Source organism: Crinia signifera, chromosome 2, assembly GCF_055691185.1.
Source record: "Crinia signifera chromosome 2, ASM5569118v1, whole genome shotgun sequence".
Classification (NCBI taxonomy): domain Eukaryota; kingdom Metazoa; phylum Chordata; class Amphibia; order Anura; family Myobatrachidae; genus Crinia; species Crinia signifera.
The window spans coordinates 358,562,598-358,582,425 of NC_139218.1; the positions used below are offsets into that span (position 1 = coordinate 358,562,598).

At 44.5% G+C, this 19,828-nt stretch overlaps 1 protein-coding gene across 1 annotated transcript in view; it reads left to right on the forward strand.

Annotated features, from left to right (window-relative positions):
• SLC46A3 (solute carrier family 46 member 3) overlaps positions 1–8,518 on the forward strand; it is a 30,699-nt gene extending 22,181 nt beyond the window's left edge. Inside the window, exons 4-6 of the mRNA XM_083169854.1 lie at positions 2,919–3,002; positions 4,089–4,245; positions 6,564–8,518. Coding sequence (XP_083025980.1) covers positions 2,919–3,002; positions 4,089–4,245; positions 6,564–6,630 — 308 coding nt within the window. The 3' untranslated portion in view covers positions 6,631–8,518. The remainder of the gene's footprint in view (positions 1–2,918; positions 3,003–4,088; positions 4,246–6,563) is intronic.
• Positions 8,519–19,828: the final 11,310 nt, after the last annotated feature.

The window sequence follows — 19,828 nt, forward strand, 5'->3', positions numbered from 1 at the left end:
GACCAAAAAATACCATTTGGGTGCATGGCAGGACTCAGAAGGGAAGGAGTGATTTTTGGATTTTGCAGCACAGATTCTGGTTCAATGACCCCTGAAGCACCTATACAGTGGAACCCCCCCACAAGTCACCCCATTTTGCAAACTACACCCTTCAGGGAATTCATCAGGGGGTATAGTGTACATTTCAAACCCCCAGGGGTTTAACCAATTTTGATACAACTGAGCTGTGAAAATGAAAAATTAAAATTTTTCATTTTCACAGCCCAGTTGTATCAAAATTGGTGAAACCCCTGGGGGTTTGAAATGTACACTATACCCCTAGATGAATTCCCTGAGGGGTGTAGTTTGCAAAATGGGGTCACTTGTGGGGGGGTTCCTAAATTTTAGCATCTTATGGTGCCTAGAAACCTACATGGTGCCTAAAAAATAATCTCATAAAAAGGAGGCTCCAAAATCAAGTAGTTGCTCCTTCTATTATGAAGCCTGTGGTTTGGTCAACGTGCACACTAGGGCCACATATAGGATATTTATGAAAACAAAAGAATTGGGGGAATCAATTTTTAGTCACATTTCTCTAGTAAAATGTACTGTGTTCCTTAGAAAAATGTATTAAAATTGCAAATCTGCAAAAAAAAATGAAATTTTGAAATTTCACCTACACTTTGTTTTAATTCCTGTGAAACACCTAAAGGGTTAACAAACTTCCAAAATGCTGTTTTGAATACTGTGAGGGGTGCAGTTTTTGAAATGGCATCATTTATGGGGGTGTCTCACATACAAGTCCCTCAAAGTCACATCAGAACTGAACTGGTCCCTAAAAAAATCAGTGTTTGAAATTTTCTTGAAAATTTGAGAATTTGCTATTCATATTGTAAGCCTCCTAGTGTCCAAAAAAATTAAAAGGAAGTTGAAATAATGATGGAAACATAAAGTAGACATATGGTCTATGTTAGTTATTAACTATTTTGAGTGGTAAGATTATTTGTCTCACAAGCAGAAAATTTAACATTTTGCAAATCGCTAAATTTTCCATTTTTTCACGACATTTTGGTATTTTTCACAAAAAAACACAGACTGTATCGACCCAAATTTACCACTAATTTGAAGTACAATGTGTCACGAAAAAACAATCTCAAAATCACTGGGATAAGTAAAAGCAAAAAAAAGTTATCCCCACTTAAGTGAGACATGTCAGATTTGAAAAAAATGGCTCTGTCAGGAACGCAAAAACTAGCTCTGTCAGGAAGGGGTTAATATCAATCTACGCATAAGACAGTGTTGTAGGTAAGACCTCAGCCGTCCATAATACAGATGAAACACCTGACCGCTCCTGAAGTTAGTCTTGCTGCTGCGATGGCGCCCACTGACAAGCAGCAATTATCTGTGCAATAAATAATTTCTTGTTCAATGTTGGTGTAGTAACCAAAATACATGCCCCATTGCAATCTGGGTAAATGTTATTCACGTTTACAAGGAAGTACCATGTTCCCGTAATTTCTTCTCAGTATTATGGTACTGAATCCATCCTTGTGGTATTCAGTGGCAGATATATCCTTCACCTATTGATATTGTTATTTGTTACCATATTAAGGATAGTCTCCTTGACAGATGGAAATATAGGCTGCTTGTTCCAATTCATTGTGCAATCCATTAGTTCCAGTTATACTCCATTTGGTCTAATGGGCATGTGCAAAGGCCTGAGGGGAATGCATGTGGCATAAATGAGTCTGAGCCAAATATTGCAACACACAAAGGAAAATATTTGTATTGTTTTTATTTAGCTAGATATTGTAAATTATACTGCATGTATCTGCAGTACGTATGTTTGTGTATAAACTATATATGCACACATATAAAAAGAACTTGACTCGTTGCACTATCTATCTATCTATCTATCTATCTATATACTATAGGGGAAGATTAACTATTCAGTGCTGTTTGGGGGTAATTTAGCCAATATAACGGGTGTTTAAAAGGGTGGTAGCCTCTGTCTTTACCGTCAGGATCTATTCAGTTAAATCCCCTTTTTCTGACCTGGTGAAGTAACGGTTTTCAGTCGTTAACACACAAAATTCAGGAGAACTTCCCGGACTGTTGTGTCAACATGTTTGCGGAGCCAGAAAACAGTCAATTTATCAGAGATTTCTTTTCGCGTTTAACATCGTTTAACATAGTAATGTTTATCAGAGATTTATTTTCGCGTTCGCTCAGACCTGCCAAAAAAATCCCCGTCAACTGCAGTGTGCGGGCTGCCTTCAGGGCCAATTGAATTATCCCAGGAGATCAGTTAGCCTATGGTTATTGAATTCCCCCCTTTAAACCAGCAACAAGAATAAATGCTAATCTGGATTGTTCACCATATATTCCTGCTGTGGTTCTGGGTAAAGCCAGTAAGTATTGGCTCCTCTGATAAACTGCCTGGGTAATGCATCATTGTATTCTAATTATTTTAGACTTGTAACTATTAATATGAATAGTAAATGATGCTCAGCCAATCCATTCCTGTCATTTTTCAAACACACGACAGGAGCCGATTGACTCCACCACCATTTATCGTTTGAAACGAGTGATAACCGTATTATCACTAGTTGATAAATCTGCTCTTTAATGTAATTGCCTTTACAAAGATAAACCACCTTATTGCATGCCGTCTTCATTTCCTGCACCTCTGGTACGTCATCTGTTTACCAAAGAGTGGGGTTGTTTCAGGTGAGTCTGGGTGACCGTGAAGTGTCCCCTGATGTCATTGTGTAAGGACAGGGTTGCGTGTGAGAGTAGTACTGTGTAAGGAGATAAGCAGGAAGGCACAGACTGAGAAGGGAGCAGGATTCCCGGACAGCACAGTACTGATGGCAGGATCTTTATGTGATAACACATCACATGACAGGAAGTTCACATCTCCACCTTCTGTGTTACAGTGAGACTGCCTATGCTGCTTTCTGCAATGCCTCTTCCCGTCATGAGGTCAATGATGTCCAAAGTGGTGTTAGAAAATGAACAAGGTAAGAACAGAAATAACTAAGTAAAAATATGGTCAGAGCAGTAAATTCGCCAAGATGGCCACAAAGTACCTCCGAGATGTGGGCATGGGTTCTAGGATCAACAGTATGAAGGTCAACACATTAAATAGGTCGACAGGGTCAACACAAACATTGGGTCGGCATTGGGAAGGTCCACAGTCATACGGTCAACATAATTTTTTTTCCATAATTTTTCCGTGTCTGTGACGACATAAGTCGACATAGACACAGTATCCCTGTACCGCGTGCCCTCGCTGTGTTCGGCACACTATTCTCCCTCCACGCCCTAGTGCAGGGCTGGGCAACACCGGCCCTCCAGATGTTGATGAACTACACATCCCAGCATGCCTTGCATCAGTTTCAGCATGGCCACATAGCAAAACTAATGCAAAGCATCCTGGGATGTGTAGTTCATTAACATCTGGAGGGCTGGTGTTGCCCAGCCCTGCCCTAGTGGGTGCTAGAGCGTCAGATACCGTCTGCTTTTGCTCAAAACAAATTTGTGCAACTCATAACGTACTTTTGTCTGACGACTTCCCCTTTATTAAGCTAATGCTTGTGTCACCCTTTTCGACCCTGTCAACCTATTTCAAGTGTTTGGAGCAAAGCCCTGTCGATCTTTAGTGCTCGACTTAATGTTTGTCGATCTTCATACTGTTGACCTAGTGGCTGTATCCCCGCAATGTTCAGGTGTAGGCACCGCCAGCCAATAACATCGCTGATTTCCCCCCTAGAGGTAGAGAGGAGAACTTGGCCGCTGTATTAGGCGTAATGTGCACTGCCAAACCTGGCAGCACCATATGGCCCTTTGCTGCAGATAAATATTGGACTTGCAGGACAGATCTTGTGCATGTACCTAAAATGAATCCTTTGGTCTCAGAACCGAAGTATGATACTTATAGGAACACCAAATTGATTTTCAGCACCTGTCAGCTTCCGTCTCTCTCAGCCTATTGCAGAAGTGCTGCAGTTCCGCCAGTAGTTGAACATTGATTGTCTTTAGTTTTTACAAACTTGAGCTTCTGCCCTGTACTGTATAACACTACTGCCGTATTTCCTGTATTACAGGAGCACTGTTTGCTTGCATTGCGTGTCTGGAAAGTATAACTGGAAGCCTCACCATTGCCATCTTCAATGGCATATACTCAGCAACCGTCCTGTGGTTTCCTGGGTTCTCCTTCCTGTTATCAGCAATTCTTTGCTTAATTCCATTCGGGGTCATATGGTAAGAAAATCTTACATTTTAATCCATGTCTGCAAACGTAATATCTTTGTAACACTGTTTATCCATTGACACACGCTTCATTAAATAATCCAAATTTAATGTTGAACTGAAGATTGTATAATTAAATTAAGATGATGAAAGCCTTGTTTCTTAGTATAATTGGCTTATGGTGAACAGCAAGCACGAGCTGAGCCCTAAGTTCCTGATTATATTATAGAGGGCGAACTTCCTTCTTATATTCCTTATTGCATTATGAAAGGAGAAGCCTGTTGTATAAATACATACAGGAATTGTAATGCAGAAGTAAGAGTTTATATGGCCGTATAGATGCTTGCTTGCACTGTGCAGTTTCTATATGGCATCTGAATATGAATCCTGCATAGCAGTGAGAGAAGGGGACTTTGCCATGAGATTCTGCATGTGGGGGTCACTGAAAGATAATAGACATCTGAATGTAAGCTCTCCATACTCATAACAAGCTGATAACAATATTGAAATGCTTGAGACATGGGGGGAGATTCTCTAAACTAAAAATGTGATAAAAACCCCGTTATCGGAGCAAGCATCCCCGCCGGGTTACCGCGGAGGGGGGCATCGCCAGAAAAATCTGGAGATGCCCCATAGAAGCCTATGGGCTTCTAACGCGACCCACCGCTGCCCCGCACCGACCCTCCCTCCCATGTGTCCGGGCAGCACAGAGCTGTGCTGCCTGGACCTGTGACCTCCTCCTCCCTGCACTATGATCCTCTTACGGGTGCAGGGAGGAGGAGAGCCAGCTCCCCCACCGCAGCAGCAGTACAGTGCCGGGTAAGGGAGGTAGGGGGGAGCCTCCGGGTCCCGATGGGACCCGCTAACTCACCGCAAAGGACAGTTCTTAATGCAAGAGCTGTCCTTTACCATAATTATCGCATATGTTACAGCATATGCAATAATTATGTATGCAGTAGCCGGCGATAGGGTGGGGTAAGGGGGCGCAGATGTTAGAGCATCCCCACCAGGGTGTGTCTATCATTAAGAGGCGTGTCTGTCATTGAGGGGGCGTGTCCATGTCACAATAGCAACGCTTACACAGGAACTTATCTGCTAGACAAAAGCTACATCAGGACGACCTACATATAACCTGATCGTATGCAGGTCGTGGAGAGGTCGAACAAGCGATCGTATGTGCTTAAAAAGAACATACGATCTTCTTACAACCGTAATGAGAGCAATGGATGAGACGTGCAGCACAGCTCATTGTGTGCGAACAACCAGTCGAGGTTGGACGTTCAGGTCCAATGTTGTTCTGGTGTATGGGGACTTTTACCCTGGTCTCTCCCCCCTTCCCCCCGTCCTCTACAATCTCAGATTCACTGCCACATATTAAGCAGTAAATAGGACATACCTCCCCAATCTTTAGGCCAATCAGAGCAGTGCAGTCCTGATTGCACCAGAGCCCTCAAAAAAGGATCGTCCTGTAAAAATCAGGATGCATGTGGGGTATACAGAATGGAGGCTGCTCTTAAGAAAGCGGGTTTCCTTCCAATCCAGTGGAGCCTAAAAAGTGTGTTAGAAAACTTTAGGAATAAATAAAAACCTTAAGTACAGGACTGCAGTACAGCTCAGCTTCCATGAGTCTTACCAAACTCTGAAGACCATGGCTGATAGAAAGGAGGACTCTGGTGAGAAGCTATCGTCTTATAGTTACACTTGTCTAATTAAGTGGTCCCGTGTCCACCAGATTGGATGAAAGAGTAATTATCTGACATCCATACATCTTTAAAAAACACAGTGACATGATGCCTGCATTATTGGAAACCATTGCAGTCAGCGCTGTAACAGTCCACACCGGGGACTGGGAGCTGGTGCTACGCATTTCTGTGACATCTTCATACTGTAGTGCAAACGCGGTTTGGAACAATCTGCTTCCTCAGTGGCTCTGAACCTTGACAGTTGTCTTTTGCCCTCCTTGTCTTGCCCGATGGTCTTTAAGACTTTAATGCTGGCATATGGAGACAGAGCATTGAGGGGTATGCCTAAAAGCACAGCAGCGACCCAGCGCCAGCACATAAATACTGACTTCAAAACTATTTATATGGAGTAGCATCTGTAGTGTAACCAGAATACTGTTAGCTGTAAAGTAACCAGAATACTGTTAACCCATGCATGTCCGAACTGTGACCCTCCAGCTGTTGTGAAATGACACATCCCAGCATGCCTTGCCATAGTTTTAGCATTCCCTAATAGCAAAACTGTGGCAAGGCATGATGGGACTTGTAGTTTCACAACAGCTGGGAGGCCATAGTTTGTGTTAACCCTACTCATTTGTCTCATTGCAGGATCCTGCTGTGCATCGGGTACCAAGAGAGAGACCACGTTCTTCTTGTTAATGAAGATGAATCTTAATTGACATAATTCCTGAGTTGAAGGCACTTTAGCAGAGATCCTACCTCCTGTGTATATTTGTATGAAGTATAATGATGTATTATCAGGTATGACATTTGCCACTGCATCAAGAGTATCTGCTGAGGACAATATTCTTCTCAGAGACTGACCCGTGTGAGGGTCCACCAGCAAGTTTGCACAGATTACATTATGTAAAGCATCCTATAATGATATGGATAAGTCATGTAGAATAGTCATTGCTCTACCATCTTTTCCCTGCATTAAGCACATTAGAACATCTCACAAGATCTTCCAATAACCTGGCTGATTCAGATTGAACAATGACATGACTGTATCACACCATACTGCTAGTGTGACTAAGCAAAACCCTTTAATGGGGGAAGGATATCACCTAACTAGCTCCCACTAGGAATGGCCATCAATGATGATTTGAAATCATTGATGGTTTATGGCCCATGTCAAATCCTATGCCATCGATGCGAGAGAACAAGATGGTTTCCCTCCATTGATGGCTCAGCAGAACCAATGTTTTTTTTTTCAAAGTCCCGTGAGATTCAGCATAGCTCCACCCCCAACCCTGAAGCCCTGCTGCCACATTCTGATTGGCCAACGGGCCAGTCAAAATGAATGGAGCTAAAACTATCGATCGTCATCCATCACATAGTTTATTACCATCGATGGCTGGTTGCAGTATTGCCATCGATTGCAGCCATCGTTGGTGACAGCACTGATGGCCATTTCTAGCTCCCATTACATGAGGGAAAACAGTATGCCACATTTCTCAGTGTCTGTCTTCCATAAAACTTAAAATGCTAGCTGGACCTATGGATCCGCCATGTCTCGCACCTGTGCTCATTGATGTGCAGGGTTGTCTTCTGCCTTCCTCCTCTCAGCAGCGCAGTAGTAGCGCTTGTCCTAGTCAGCCTGGTCAGGTCTCATGTATAGTGTGAGCGCATTACACACAGCAAATACTCTGTAGGAGCTTAATAAGACTTTATTTTTCCACAATTGATGTTCTAAGCTCCCCCCAGCCCCAGTCATAGATGTGAAAAGTGCTTTATGGAATAGTTACAAATTTGGCTATAGAATGTTTTCATGTTATAATACCTCATAGGGTTGGCCCAACTATATTGACAGTCATCATGTCCACAGGGATGAAATGTCAACTTTGACCCTTGTCTTCTTGATCCCTGCAGTCCTACAACCTTGACTTACAGTCCAGATCAGACCTCCTGGGTTCTGGCATTTGTCCACTAGCACTAATCTCTACACCCTGTTCTCTAGTGCTCTCCCTTAAGCTCGCCCTGTAATCCAACCCTTTCGCCCAAAGCCTAACCTCAACCCTGCGGTGTCAACCTTTTGATTACACCCTATTTTGTTATATTATTATTTTCAGATGTTTTCAAGGGAAAGAGACATAAAGGTAAGCGTGACATAAAGGTGGACTTAATGCCCCACTATATATGGGGGGAAATTATCAGTTTTAAGCAGGATATGGTTTTTTTTGCTTTCACTTTCTGTTACGGAGTAATTTGGTACGTTACGTGGCCTCTAGTGGTCACTGGCTGTACTACACCTCAGAATAAAAAGAGCTACAGTACAGTCATTTCTGACACGGCAGACATTTTGCACATTACACCCAGATAGGGTAAGGGCTTTTCATTCAGCTCAGGGTGTGGAAATTGCCAGAGATATGTAATATAGATTGTATACATTGGAGTGCATTTTAGATTTGTTTTAATACAAACGTAATTTTAGGATAAAGACAACTAAACTTGTTTATAATTGTACTGTATGTACACAAATGATATGTACAAACAAATGTATATAGTATGATAATATATATATAAAATGATGTAAAAATACACAAAGCTGAATTAATTTTCAAATGCAATACATAATTTTAATTAGAATTATTTTTTATTAAACTATGTTAGATAAATCCTCTTTGTGTGTTCTTTTATTTAATTCGGAATCAGAAGCCGGAACCCCCCCCCAATCAAAACAATATTTATTTTTAAATTGAGTGGCTGATCACCTTTCCCTCCCCTACATAGCGAGCCTTAGCATACTGCACAGAGGCAGAGTACAATTTGCGCATATTTGCGCATATTTATGCGTATACCCTGGGTGATTCATATGGATCATGGCTGGATCTCTGGGTGATTCATATGGATCATGGCTGGATCTCTCTACGTGAAATCTGCATTTCGGGGCAGGAACTGACTGGCAGCCGCGCCATTGCACAATTCACCAAACCCCTCCTTGCGAATGGTGGCCTGGCCGCCCCCCATCCACAAGGGCGATTCCCTTGCAGGGCCTGCGAATGAATGTTACACAGTATGACCATCTAATGATGGCGAAGGTGCACGCATATCAAAGTGAATCTCAAGTCAATTACGTATGCGTGGATGCTCTGGAGGAAGTGGGCAGGCAGCTGGCATCCAGTGAAACGCTGGGCTGTACGCACCCGGCGTATGCACATGTGTAGAAATGACCCTGCACATACGCCCACCATTGGAGCCCCTGCGAATATTCTGGGCCGTGCAAACGGCTAATTCTGAATGTTGATGAATAGTAAGTCTGTCTAAAGCCCTGTACACACACATCGATTTGCTTTTGATTCAATGTTAGATTCGATTTTCTATTAGATCCGGCATTAGATCTTCCATTCGATTTGGCATTAGATCTGTACTTTTGCATTAGATATCGAATTCGATATACATTCATTGTACACATTCAATTACTAGATCGAATTCATATTTCCTTGGCTGCACAGTAGATTTTTCGGTTCAATTTTGTGAAAACGGGAGCGCGCATCGAATCGAATGCAGATCAAAAGTGACACAAAAACCATTCGATTTCGTTTAGGATTCAATTAAATTTTGCTTCTATAAGCAAAATCGAATCGAAAATCTGGAAAAATCGATGTATGTGTACAGGGCTTAAATTGTGTTATCCATGTAATGTACAAGCAAGAACAGACGGTGACATTGCGCCAGCCTTGCAGTATATAGCCTGCTTGTGGGGGTAAACATCAAGCAACAGTATCAGGCACAATTGCAAGGGAATAAAGAAGACCACATTATCTATCAAGGCACTGGAACAACCTTCTCCACATGTCCAAAGCTGTAATCACAGAGGTAGTATGTAAATCAAGAGTTTAAAAAAAAAATCAGCAGAGGTGTAATTAGCAATGGGTGTCGCCCATTTCCTGCCTCACCTGACACGACACACACAATACATATTAGGAAATATGTATGAGCCGTACAGCACAAAGTAATGTTGTTATTATATACAGAATCTAGTAGATCAGGTATTTCCACTTCATTACCAATGCACCAAACAAACATGATCTGCACAGGATAAAAGAGTCATTACATGACCCAGGTCAGCTTGCCACCACCCTCATGATGCGATCGCAACAGAAGACACAACCCGTTTCAGGACCCAGGCTTGGGCAGGATCAGATTTTTATTTGATTATTATTATAAGAGACTTTTAAAATCATCTATAGGTGGGCTATTTCTTCATAACTTACCACCGTGCTTCCTAGGATGTTCTATGGGGTTCAGTGCCAATGCCCACATTCACTATGCTGGACTGTCAACATTGATCATGTCAACACGCAGGGTCATACTGAGTTCCTAATGGGGACCTGAACATTTCTGGAAAGTCGACATTTTAAACATGTCAACATCATCAATGTTAAAATTATTTTCCTGCACCACTCTGAAGTGACTCGATTGTGCAGCTGTACTCTGTGCTGTGCTTTGCATTGTAACTCACATGGTAACTAGGATCTTCTTACCAGGGATGAAATACAATTTTTATGGAGCTTGTTCCTTCCGCAGACATTCCACTCAGAATCTCACAGCTGTCAGGTCACATCTGGCAGCCAGGTGGAAGACGCTCCCTGCTCTTACTCCACTCGGAATAGATGAATTTGCTAAAATGCATCTGAAAGCATCAGCAATGAAGACAATACTGTCTGTGTGTATTTAAACGGCTATTATTCTGGTCTCAGCACATGACGAAATCTACCCTAGATCACAGAGAGACTACATTTTTGTGGCTATAGGAAATGTGCTGCAGAGATAAAATAATGCGTATCTTATGCTGTGTACACATGGGGGCGATAGGGGCTAAAATCGCTGGGAATATGGTCGCTGAGCGACCATATTGCCAGTGATTGGAGTGTGCACCAGCGATAAATCGCCGTGTGCGCGCTCCCGTTTTCAGCCCCTGAATGGTCGCTGGTCGGAGGAGCATGCTCCTCCGACCAGCGACATCCCCTGCCTCTTCACCCAGCAGTGTTTAAACTTTCATCTGCGACCATCTGAAAACGGGACACGGGGCAATATGATTGCTGAGCAATATATTGCCAGCGATCATATTGCCCCGTGTGTACGCACCTTTACTGTTTATTTTTCTCTGCCTAGCACAGCTAAAGGCTAATCAAATCAGAGCAGTTGGCTCCCTTTTAAAAGGCAAGGAGGGAGTGTCATTTGCAAGCTAATCTGTAGAGAGGGGAGTGGTCTAGGGCAGTGGTTCCCAACCTCAGTCCTCAAGGACCCCCAACAGTGTACGGTTTCCAGGTCTCCACACACAATCAAAGGTGAAATAATTAGCTCCATCTGTGCACTTTTAAAATGTGTCAGTGACTAATGAGTGCACCTGTTCACCTGCCAGGTGACCTGGAAAACGTGCACTGTTGGGGGTCCTTGAGGACAGAGGTTGAGAACCACTGGTCTAGGGTATATAAGGACTGACAGGGCAATTTGTCTGACCGACGCTGGACGAGGCCTTTGAGTAGGTCATCTGGCCAGTGGTCATCCTGACAAAATAAAACCATGGCGAAGAAGCTTCTTGATCACATTTTCTATCTACTCCGTTCCCCTTTTACTACCTACCAAATTTTACGCATCTTATGAATAGTACAAATGTGTCCACGTGTAACATTGCCGCAATGTATACACACATGGAAACTCTGCAACACCATGTTTCAAACACTTGCACCCACAGGTTTCCAATATTATACCTACGGATCGCAGGTGCGAGAGTAAACACGGCATCAAAAAAAAAAAAATCACTAGTCACATGGTAGCAAAGATAGAAGTGGACACATCTGTATATGTTTTTTTTTTTTTTTTTTTTTTTAATACCTGTTAGCGAAAGAATTGGAGTGTCCGGATCGAGACCAACTGCTTTTGTTAGTTTACAAGACCATCTCCAGATTTTAACCGCTTGGCTGATTATAGGAGGGAGATCCCTCCGGAGCCCCCTCACAAACAATCTCTGAAGAGGTGTATAGTCAGGATCCACACACTCCACAAGGCTTCGCAACTCGGCTGAGTCTTCTCCAGACCTTACCCAGGCACATATTTGAACCATCTGAGCGGCCATATAATATATTTTGAAATCCGGAAGGGCCATACCCCCTTTATCTCTATCCCGACTCATAACATCCATTTTTACTCTAGGGATTTTATCCCGCCAGATAAATGAGGATACTATGCTCTTGATCTTCCTAAAGTGCTCATCCCCAATAAAAACTGGAGAATGTTGTACTATATACAAAAATTTAGGCAATAATGCCATTTTGACCAAATTAACCCGTCCTATTTGAGATATCTGAAGTCTGGACCAACTACGGCATTTGGATTTTAATAAACTAATATATGGAATTATATTTTGGGAGATAAAGTCTCCTGAGTTTCTGGTAAATAAGATACCCAAGTATCTGAATTTTTCCACCCTCTTTAACTGTCCTACAGGCACTAGGCTCATTGCACCCTCAATTCCCAGCTGGATATAGTTGGATTTATCCCAGTTCATTGAGAGGCCGGAATATCCCCCAAACTCTTGTATGAGTTGCATTACCACCGATAAGTCCCCAGGCATTGATAGACCCACCAGCAGATCATCTGCATATAACGAAACTAGGTTCCTGCTAGGTCCCCCTCCCCCGTTCTCGCCCCCCAGGGCTGATCTCAGTGCACACGCCAGGGGCTCTACCACGACTGCAAACAGCAGAGGGGATAGAGGGCAACCCTGGCGGGTCCCTCTGGAGAGAGAAAAAGAGGGGGATGTGAACCCATTGATGGTCACTCGAGCCCTTGGGTTTTGATACAACAGTGAGATCCGTTTTATAAACTTTTCCCCAAACCCCAAGGCCTGCAGAGTTTTCCACAGGAAAGGCCATTCGACTGAGTCGAATGCCTTGTTCGCGTCAAATGACGCGAGCACTGCATCCGACCCCCTCAGCTCCTCGGTCTGGAGATAAGTATATGCTCTACGGAGATTAATCATGGTCGACTTCCCTTCCATGAAGCCCGTTTGGTCGGGATGGACCACCTGATCTACTACTCTCTGAAGCCTAGTTGCCAATATCTTAGCATATATCTTTGCATCTGATGTTATCAAAGATATAGGCCTGTACGAGTCAACTCGTGTCAGATCTTTGCCACTTTTGGGGATCATAATAATTGCAGCCTCTGTCAAAGACTGCGGTATACACTCCTCTTTTTCCATACATTGAAAAACCCTCAGCAACTGAGGACCCAGCTTCCCAATGTATTTCTGGTACACCTCCCCAGGGAGGCCATCAAGGCCAGGGGCTTTACCCCCTGGAAGGGAGTTAATCGCCGCGATTACTTCCTCCACTGTCAGGGGGGCCTCCAATATATCTCTTGAGGAGGAGAGCAGATTTGGGAGTTCCAAGCCTGCCAGATATTGACAAATTTCTTCATTACTGCGACTTAGTTTAGACCTATATACCTCTTCAAAGTGTGTAGAAAAAAGTTCTGATATTTTAGGGGTATTGGTGACCTCTTGGCCCGTTTCTAGCCTGATCAGGGGAATAATATTAGAGGGGCTCTCTTGTTTCATAATGTGTGCCAGGAATTTCCCAGTCCGATCCGATTCAGCGTACCACCTGTTTGACCCTGAGGTAAGCCGTCGGCAAGTTACCTCTTGGAGAAACTCCACCCACTCTTTTTGGGCAGCCAGCCACAGCAACCTTGCTGAATCTGTCTTATTAGACAGGAAGGTGTTTTCAAGACTAATCATTTTCTCTTCCAGTTCGCCTGCCCTCTTTCTACTAGACAACTTCAGGAAGGCTATCTTTTTGATAAACACCCCCCTTAAATATGCCTTAAAGGCATCCCACACAACAAGATTTGTAGAGGACCCATCATTTCCTACAAAAAATTCAACTATCATTTTCTCCATCTCCCCCTGTTCCCCCATTTGTTGTAGCCAATATGCCTGCAGTTTCCAATATCTGAACCCTGTCTGGATCTCTAGATCAATCTCCATAATAACCGGGGAATGATCTGAGATCCCCCGAGCCCTATAGTCTACATGCCTAATTTTGGTAAGGGCATTCTCAGAGACCAGAATCAAATCGATCCTTGAGAACACTCTATGGGAAGAAGAGTAACAGGAAAACTGCTGACAATCTGGGTTCCTGATTCTCCAGGGATCCTTCCACCCTATCTCCTCTATGAACTCAGAAAATTTATTGCTTTCCCTAGGACTTACTTTATCAGGCCTATACCATCTGTCCAGGTGAGGCTGAGGTACCTTATTAAAATCCCCCAAGCAAATCACTATATTGTCCGGAAAAGATGCTGCAAATTCCACCGCCATTCTCACCACATCGTATGAGAACGGGGGTGGGATATATACTGTGAGGATACAGAATCGCACATGGTCAATTGCACACTCCAAAAAGATATATCTTCCCCCGGGATCGATCTTCACTGAGCCTTTATCAAAAACCACTGATTTCTTAACTAACAAGGCAACCCCCCGAGAAGAAGAAGAGAAGGGGGCATGGAAACTATGCCCTATCCAGGGACGTTTTAAAGAACCCAATCGCTCTTTAGGCAGGTGGGTCTCCTGCAAGCAAATAATATCAGAGTCCAAACTCCTGCACTGTTTCAAGACCAAAGCCCTTTTTACCCTACAGTTCAGACCTCTGACATTCCAGGTCAAGAATTTAACCATTTAATCTGCACAAGGGATCCACCTAACACCCATATTTCCTGAAAAAAACAATAGTTTGACCAATAGGGCCGCGGACCAGATTTTACCGATGGGCCATTTTCTTTGATGTATAAGCAGTGGACCAGCATTGGGTTCATATTTCATAGGCTGCCGGCATGTTAGCCAATTTTCTAGGCCCTTGAGGTGCCAATATATGGAACGAGTTCTGCTGAATTTTGCTGTGAACGGACATACACAAAAACAAAAACAAACGTAGACACCCATCCCTCCCCGCCCCCCACCCCCACCCTGTATAACCAGTTCCCTTGGCATACCTATAACCCTACCCACACTCCTCACAAATCACCCCTTTAAGCTATCTCAAGTTACAGTAGCCTCCTAGAGCAATCAACTAATGGCCACCAAAGAGATATACCCCCGCCCTCCCCCGTGCACCCCCGCCGCCCAACACAGAATTACAATAATCTAACTCCAAAACCCCCACGTTATTTACCTACAGACCTTATATTGCAAGCACAACTTGTACCAAGCACTGCCAAAGCAGTTGTCCTGATAACCTTAGGGTTAGCCACAAGAATTCTCTCTATTCAAAAAGGAGAGATAAGCTGAAGCAAACAAATGCAAAATGTTGCCACAATATAAACAGGACATTTCATTTAAAGGTTTTAGCTCAGTGCCACCTGTTTCCTGCCCGGATAAGTGGCATCAAGCCACCTTGCCGCCTCCCCGGGAGTGAAAAAAAATTTCGTAGCCCCATCCGCTATCACTCTCAGTTTAGACGGATAGAGCATGGAATATTTTAATTCCAACTCTCTAAGGCGACCTTTAATGTCCTTAAATTTTGCACGGTCCTTCTGGACATCTAAAGGAAAGTCCGGGAAGGCCGATATTCTCCTTCCATTGTAGGAAAAGTCCCCCTTTTCCCTGGCCAGCCGCAGCACACTGTCCCGGTCCCTATAGTTTAGAAACTTCGCTATCAAAGTACGGGAAGGACCACCCGGGAGAGGAGGCCGGCCTGGGATTCGATGAGCTCTCTCTATGGCGAATTGGGCAGAGAAGGCCTTGTTGCCACACATCTGGAATAACCACTCCTCCAAGAACTTTTCAGGGGCATTGCCCTCTATACGTTCCTCAAAGCCGATGAAGCGGATATTATTCCGTCTAAGTCTACCTTCCATGTCGGACATTTTTTTGCATATATCGGACATTTGGTCACTGACGGATTTAACCTGAATCTGTAAAGGGCCAACAATGTCCTCCACTGTAGATATGCGGTTCTCGGCCTCAGTCATTCTCTCACGAATTTTTTGAGCATCATTCCTGAGGAGTGTGATATCAGACTGAACTTTGTTTATTTGTTCTAGCAAACGAGTTTCACAGGTGTTGATAGCCTCAAGGACTTGTTGTAATGTTACCTCTGGGGGAGGTGGATTTTTACTCTCCTTCGTAGGGGTAGAGAGAGGAGTACTAGTCTGGGAGCTGCTGCCTGCTTGGGAGCGGGCAAACTTCTCCAATCTGGCCGCCGCCGTATTTTGCCCAGTTTTACCCATACTGCACAATTCAGCTACTCGTAGCCCCTCCTGCACAGCGTAACTCGGTTTCACACTCACTTTGTAGGTTTCTGGATATTGATATATTTAGCCAAGACTAGAGAACCGTGTTTACACAATGTCATGTGCAGGTACTTTACCAGGTATAGTCAGGAGTCACCAACAAGTTAAATTCAACGGCAGGTAAACCCTCCGGGCCCACGTTAACACAGTCACGTTTTTAAGCTGTAGATTTCTGGACTTTAGTATTCTTGGCCCGGCTAACACTGTAAGATGCCGCACACACAGTCCACAACTACTATCAGGGGACTTCAGGGCTCCCCAAGCAATAAATTGACCCTTCTGGGTACACAGACTTTGTAAACCGAGCACGTTGAGTGGGTTATACCCACAGGGACTCACCCACCGCCACCAGAACTTTGCCCACGGGTATGTCTCTCAGCAGGTGCCTCTGTTCAAAAACCCCTCAGATTTCAGGAAACGGTCCTCTGGGTATAGGAATCTGCCCACTCGTCCGTCTCTCACACGGACCTGGTACACTTTCTTGTATATGGCCTCCGCTGGACACCAGGTAGGAGCCCCCCCCACAACAGCCGATCTCCTCCTTACTTTGGTTTTCCACCCTGGAGCTGCGTCACTCACCCGCAGCAACCAGGGGCCGTGTAGGGCGCTTTTTAGGCAGAGGGCCCGGTACTGTAGGCGTCTGGCAAGGTTTAGCAGAAGTCGTGGGGGCAGCCCCTTGTATCCGGGCACCGCTGGTTCTCCTGCCCGCCGCGGCTCTCACCCGCAGCGCCTCGGGATCCCCGGCGGCGTCTGACGTCACAGCCCGGCGCCCGCTCCACGAACAGGCACTGCCGGAGACGGAATCAACAAAGAATGAGGACCCCAGGCAGCGCGCCCAGCTCCACGCGCCGTCTCTCTCCCAGCCGGGTACACGCTCCGGAGCTCAGACCCAACACAGGACCGCAGGCAGGCACTCTCTCAGCAGGTACTCTCCACTCGGGTTTAGCTCGTTAGAACATTGGGCAGCAGGATCTTTTTAGCAGCGGCGTGCACGAGGGAGCTCAGACGCACACCCTCACTCTCGTCCTGCCGTGGCCACGCCCCGGAAACACTGCCGACAGTCCTAAAACTTACACGGCTAATGCAGCCCTAAGGCTGTCATTTTGAGACATCTGTATATGTTTAATTATACACATATGACTGAAAACATAGTACTAGTATCCCAAAAACATATACGCATTATAAAACTTCAGTTACACAGTCACATCTCAACTAAGAGAATAGTGTATTACCTCAATTCTATTTTCTGCCTTGCTTTCCTGTACTACAACAGCTGGTGATATGCGTAGGATGTAGGTTATTGGGTTGGCAAATATACTATGGGTGTGTATCGATCTATAGCAGGTATGTCCAAACTATGGCCCCTCAGCTGTTGTGAAACTACAAGTCCCATCATGCCTTGCCACAGTTTTGCTATTAGGGACTGCTAAAACTATGGCAAGGCACGCTGGGATGTGTAGTTTCACAACAGCTGAAGGGCCACATTTTGGCCATGCCTGGTACTGTATATATAATTGTATGACCTTTATAGTTCTAATAAAATGTTCTAGCAATTTGTCGCTTGCCATCATGTGCCTGTTATGCAGCATAAGAAGTGTTGTGAATCCCAATAAATTTCACTTTGAATTATAAGAAATTTGCTTGCTACGCAGTTTAATTCAGTGATCATCTGCTTGATTAATCACTGTAAGAAACATGTTCTGCCTCTAGATTACTGCAGGTCTCCGGGCATCTTACACAGCAGCTAGAGCAGTGACTAAGCAGTTCTGCACCTGGAAATTAAGACGACGCTGCAGAAATGTAATCTGCAGCATCACAAAGAACTTCGGAACGTGTAAGAGAAGCACAGTGTAAATACGGTTCTCCTCTCGTGGGAGCGGAAGAATGACTTGCAGTAAATTAATCTTATAATAAGCAGTCAGGACTCAGGTCTCATACTCACTTAACTCCTACTAATTTATCTCATTTATAATGAAAGTAGACAATCTGGCTCATTATGTATGGCTGCCCTTATTTTCATACAGTAGTCTCGTAAACTTGTTATTCATGACGCCATTAATATCAATAAGAACTTTTTAGATTCAATTCTGCTGTGCTGGGCAGAAGTTAGCTGTGGCCAATCATTACCCAGGCCACACATGCAACCCATCACACAAAGGGGGTGATTCAGCCCCATTCCGATGGTGGAGGTTGGGCGCATGCAGGTATTTCCACATGTGCAGACCCTGCCACAAACAGTTCTGGCGAGTGACACAGACGCCGGGCTGTTCGCTCCGGGGAGGGAGCGGCTGCTGGGGAATGCCCAGTGTTTTATGGGTGGCCACATGAAAACGCTGGCCGTTCCCTTGGGAACACAGGCATGGCATTCCCTTCTCAGGGCAGGCCGATAACTCACATGACGTCAGCGCCTGCCCCGAAAGGGAATTGGCGGACGACCATCGAATGATTTCTCTCATCTTTGGCCGCTGCAATGGGATGTGTTCGTGTACATTCCCAACACATGGTACCAATGGGATTAGGCGGCGGGGGGTGTGGGCGTTCGGCCAGGCGGTGGGTGGTGTTCAGGCGCTCGGTAAGCGGGTAATTTATGCTGCTTACCGAGCCAACCTAAATCACCCCCTAAGTTAGAGAACAATTAACCTACTGGTATTGGGGCATATTCAAATGTGTGCCCATTGCTGCAGAGTTTTTCCTATTTAATTGAAAAGTAAGAAAAAGAACCGCACTGATTTCGATGGGTGCTGGACAGTTTCCCGACAGTCAGGGTACCGACGCCCACCGGCTATTCACCCTTGTGGGGGTCCACGACCCCCATATAGGGAGAATAGAATAGGTGGCGAGTGCAGCGTGCCACAGCGCCCGCAAGGGGCTTTATTGTGCTCGCTCCACTATCTGAGTCCAGCCAGTCGGGATCATATACCACACCCATTTCTATAGAGGGAGCAGCAGGTAGAATTAAATCTCCCAGAATCCTCATCTGCAGTGAAAAGATGGTGGGGAGATTGCCAGCAGCAGTGGAGACCAGAATGGTTGGAACACAGAGGTAAGAATCTGTTTTTCCTTGCACCACAGTGTTCTCAAAGCATGCATTTTTATGGGGGGACGGACGGACACACACACACACACACACACACACACACACACACACCTGCAGTAATCTAAAAATAGGAAAAACCTTGTACCTAATTAGATACCTCCCTTAGTGTTCACTCTAAGTGCAGGGTGCTGATCAGTGAGGGGGGCATATTTTAATTTTATATTGGAAAATTTTAGTTGCGATGTATCGTTACAGGTACGAGCACTTTCATACCATATTACATCCAGATTTCAGAGGAACATCCACATACACCAGTAGATCACGCACACCATTATGTTGGTGTGGGTTCCATTCAGACTGTCAAGGATAATAATTAGACACTGTTATTTGTACCTTCGGAATCCAGAGAAAAGGGGCATTTTGGTTTAGCAGTCCATGCCTAAATTACATTTTAACGAACATGTCAAACATTAAAGAGGAAATGTAACTTTTTTTTTCCAAGTATGCATGTGAAAGCAAGACGATAGAAAACACA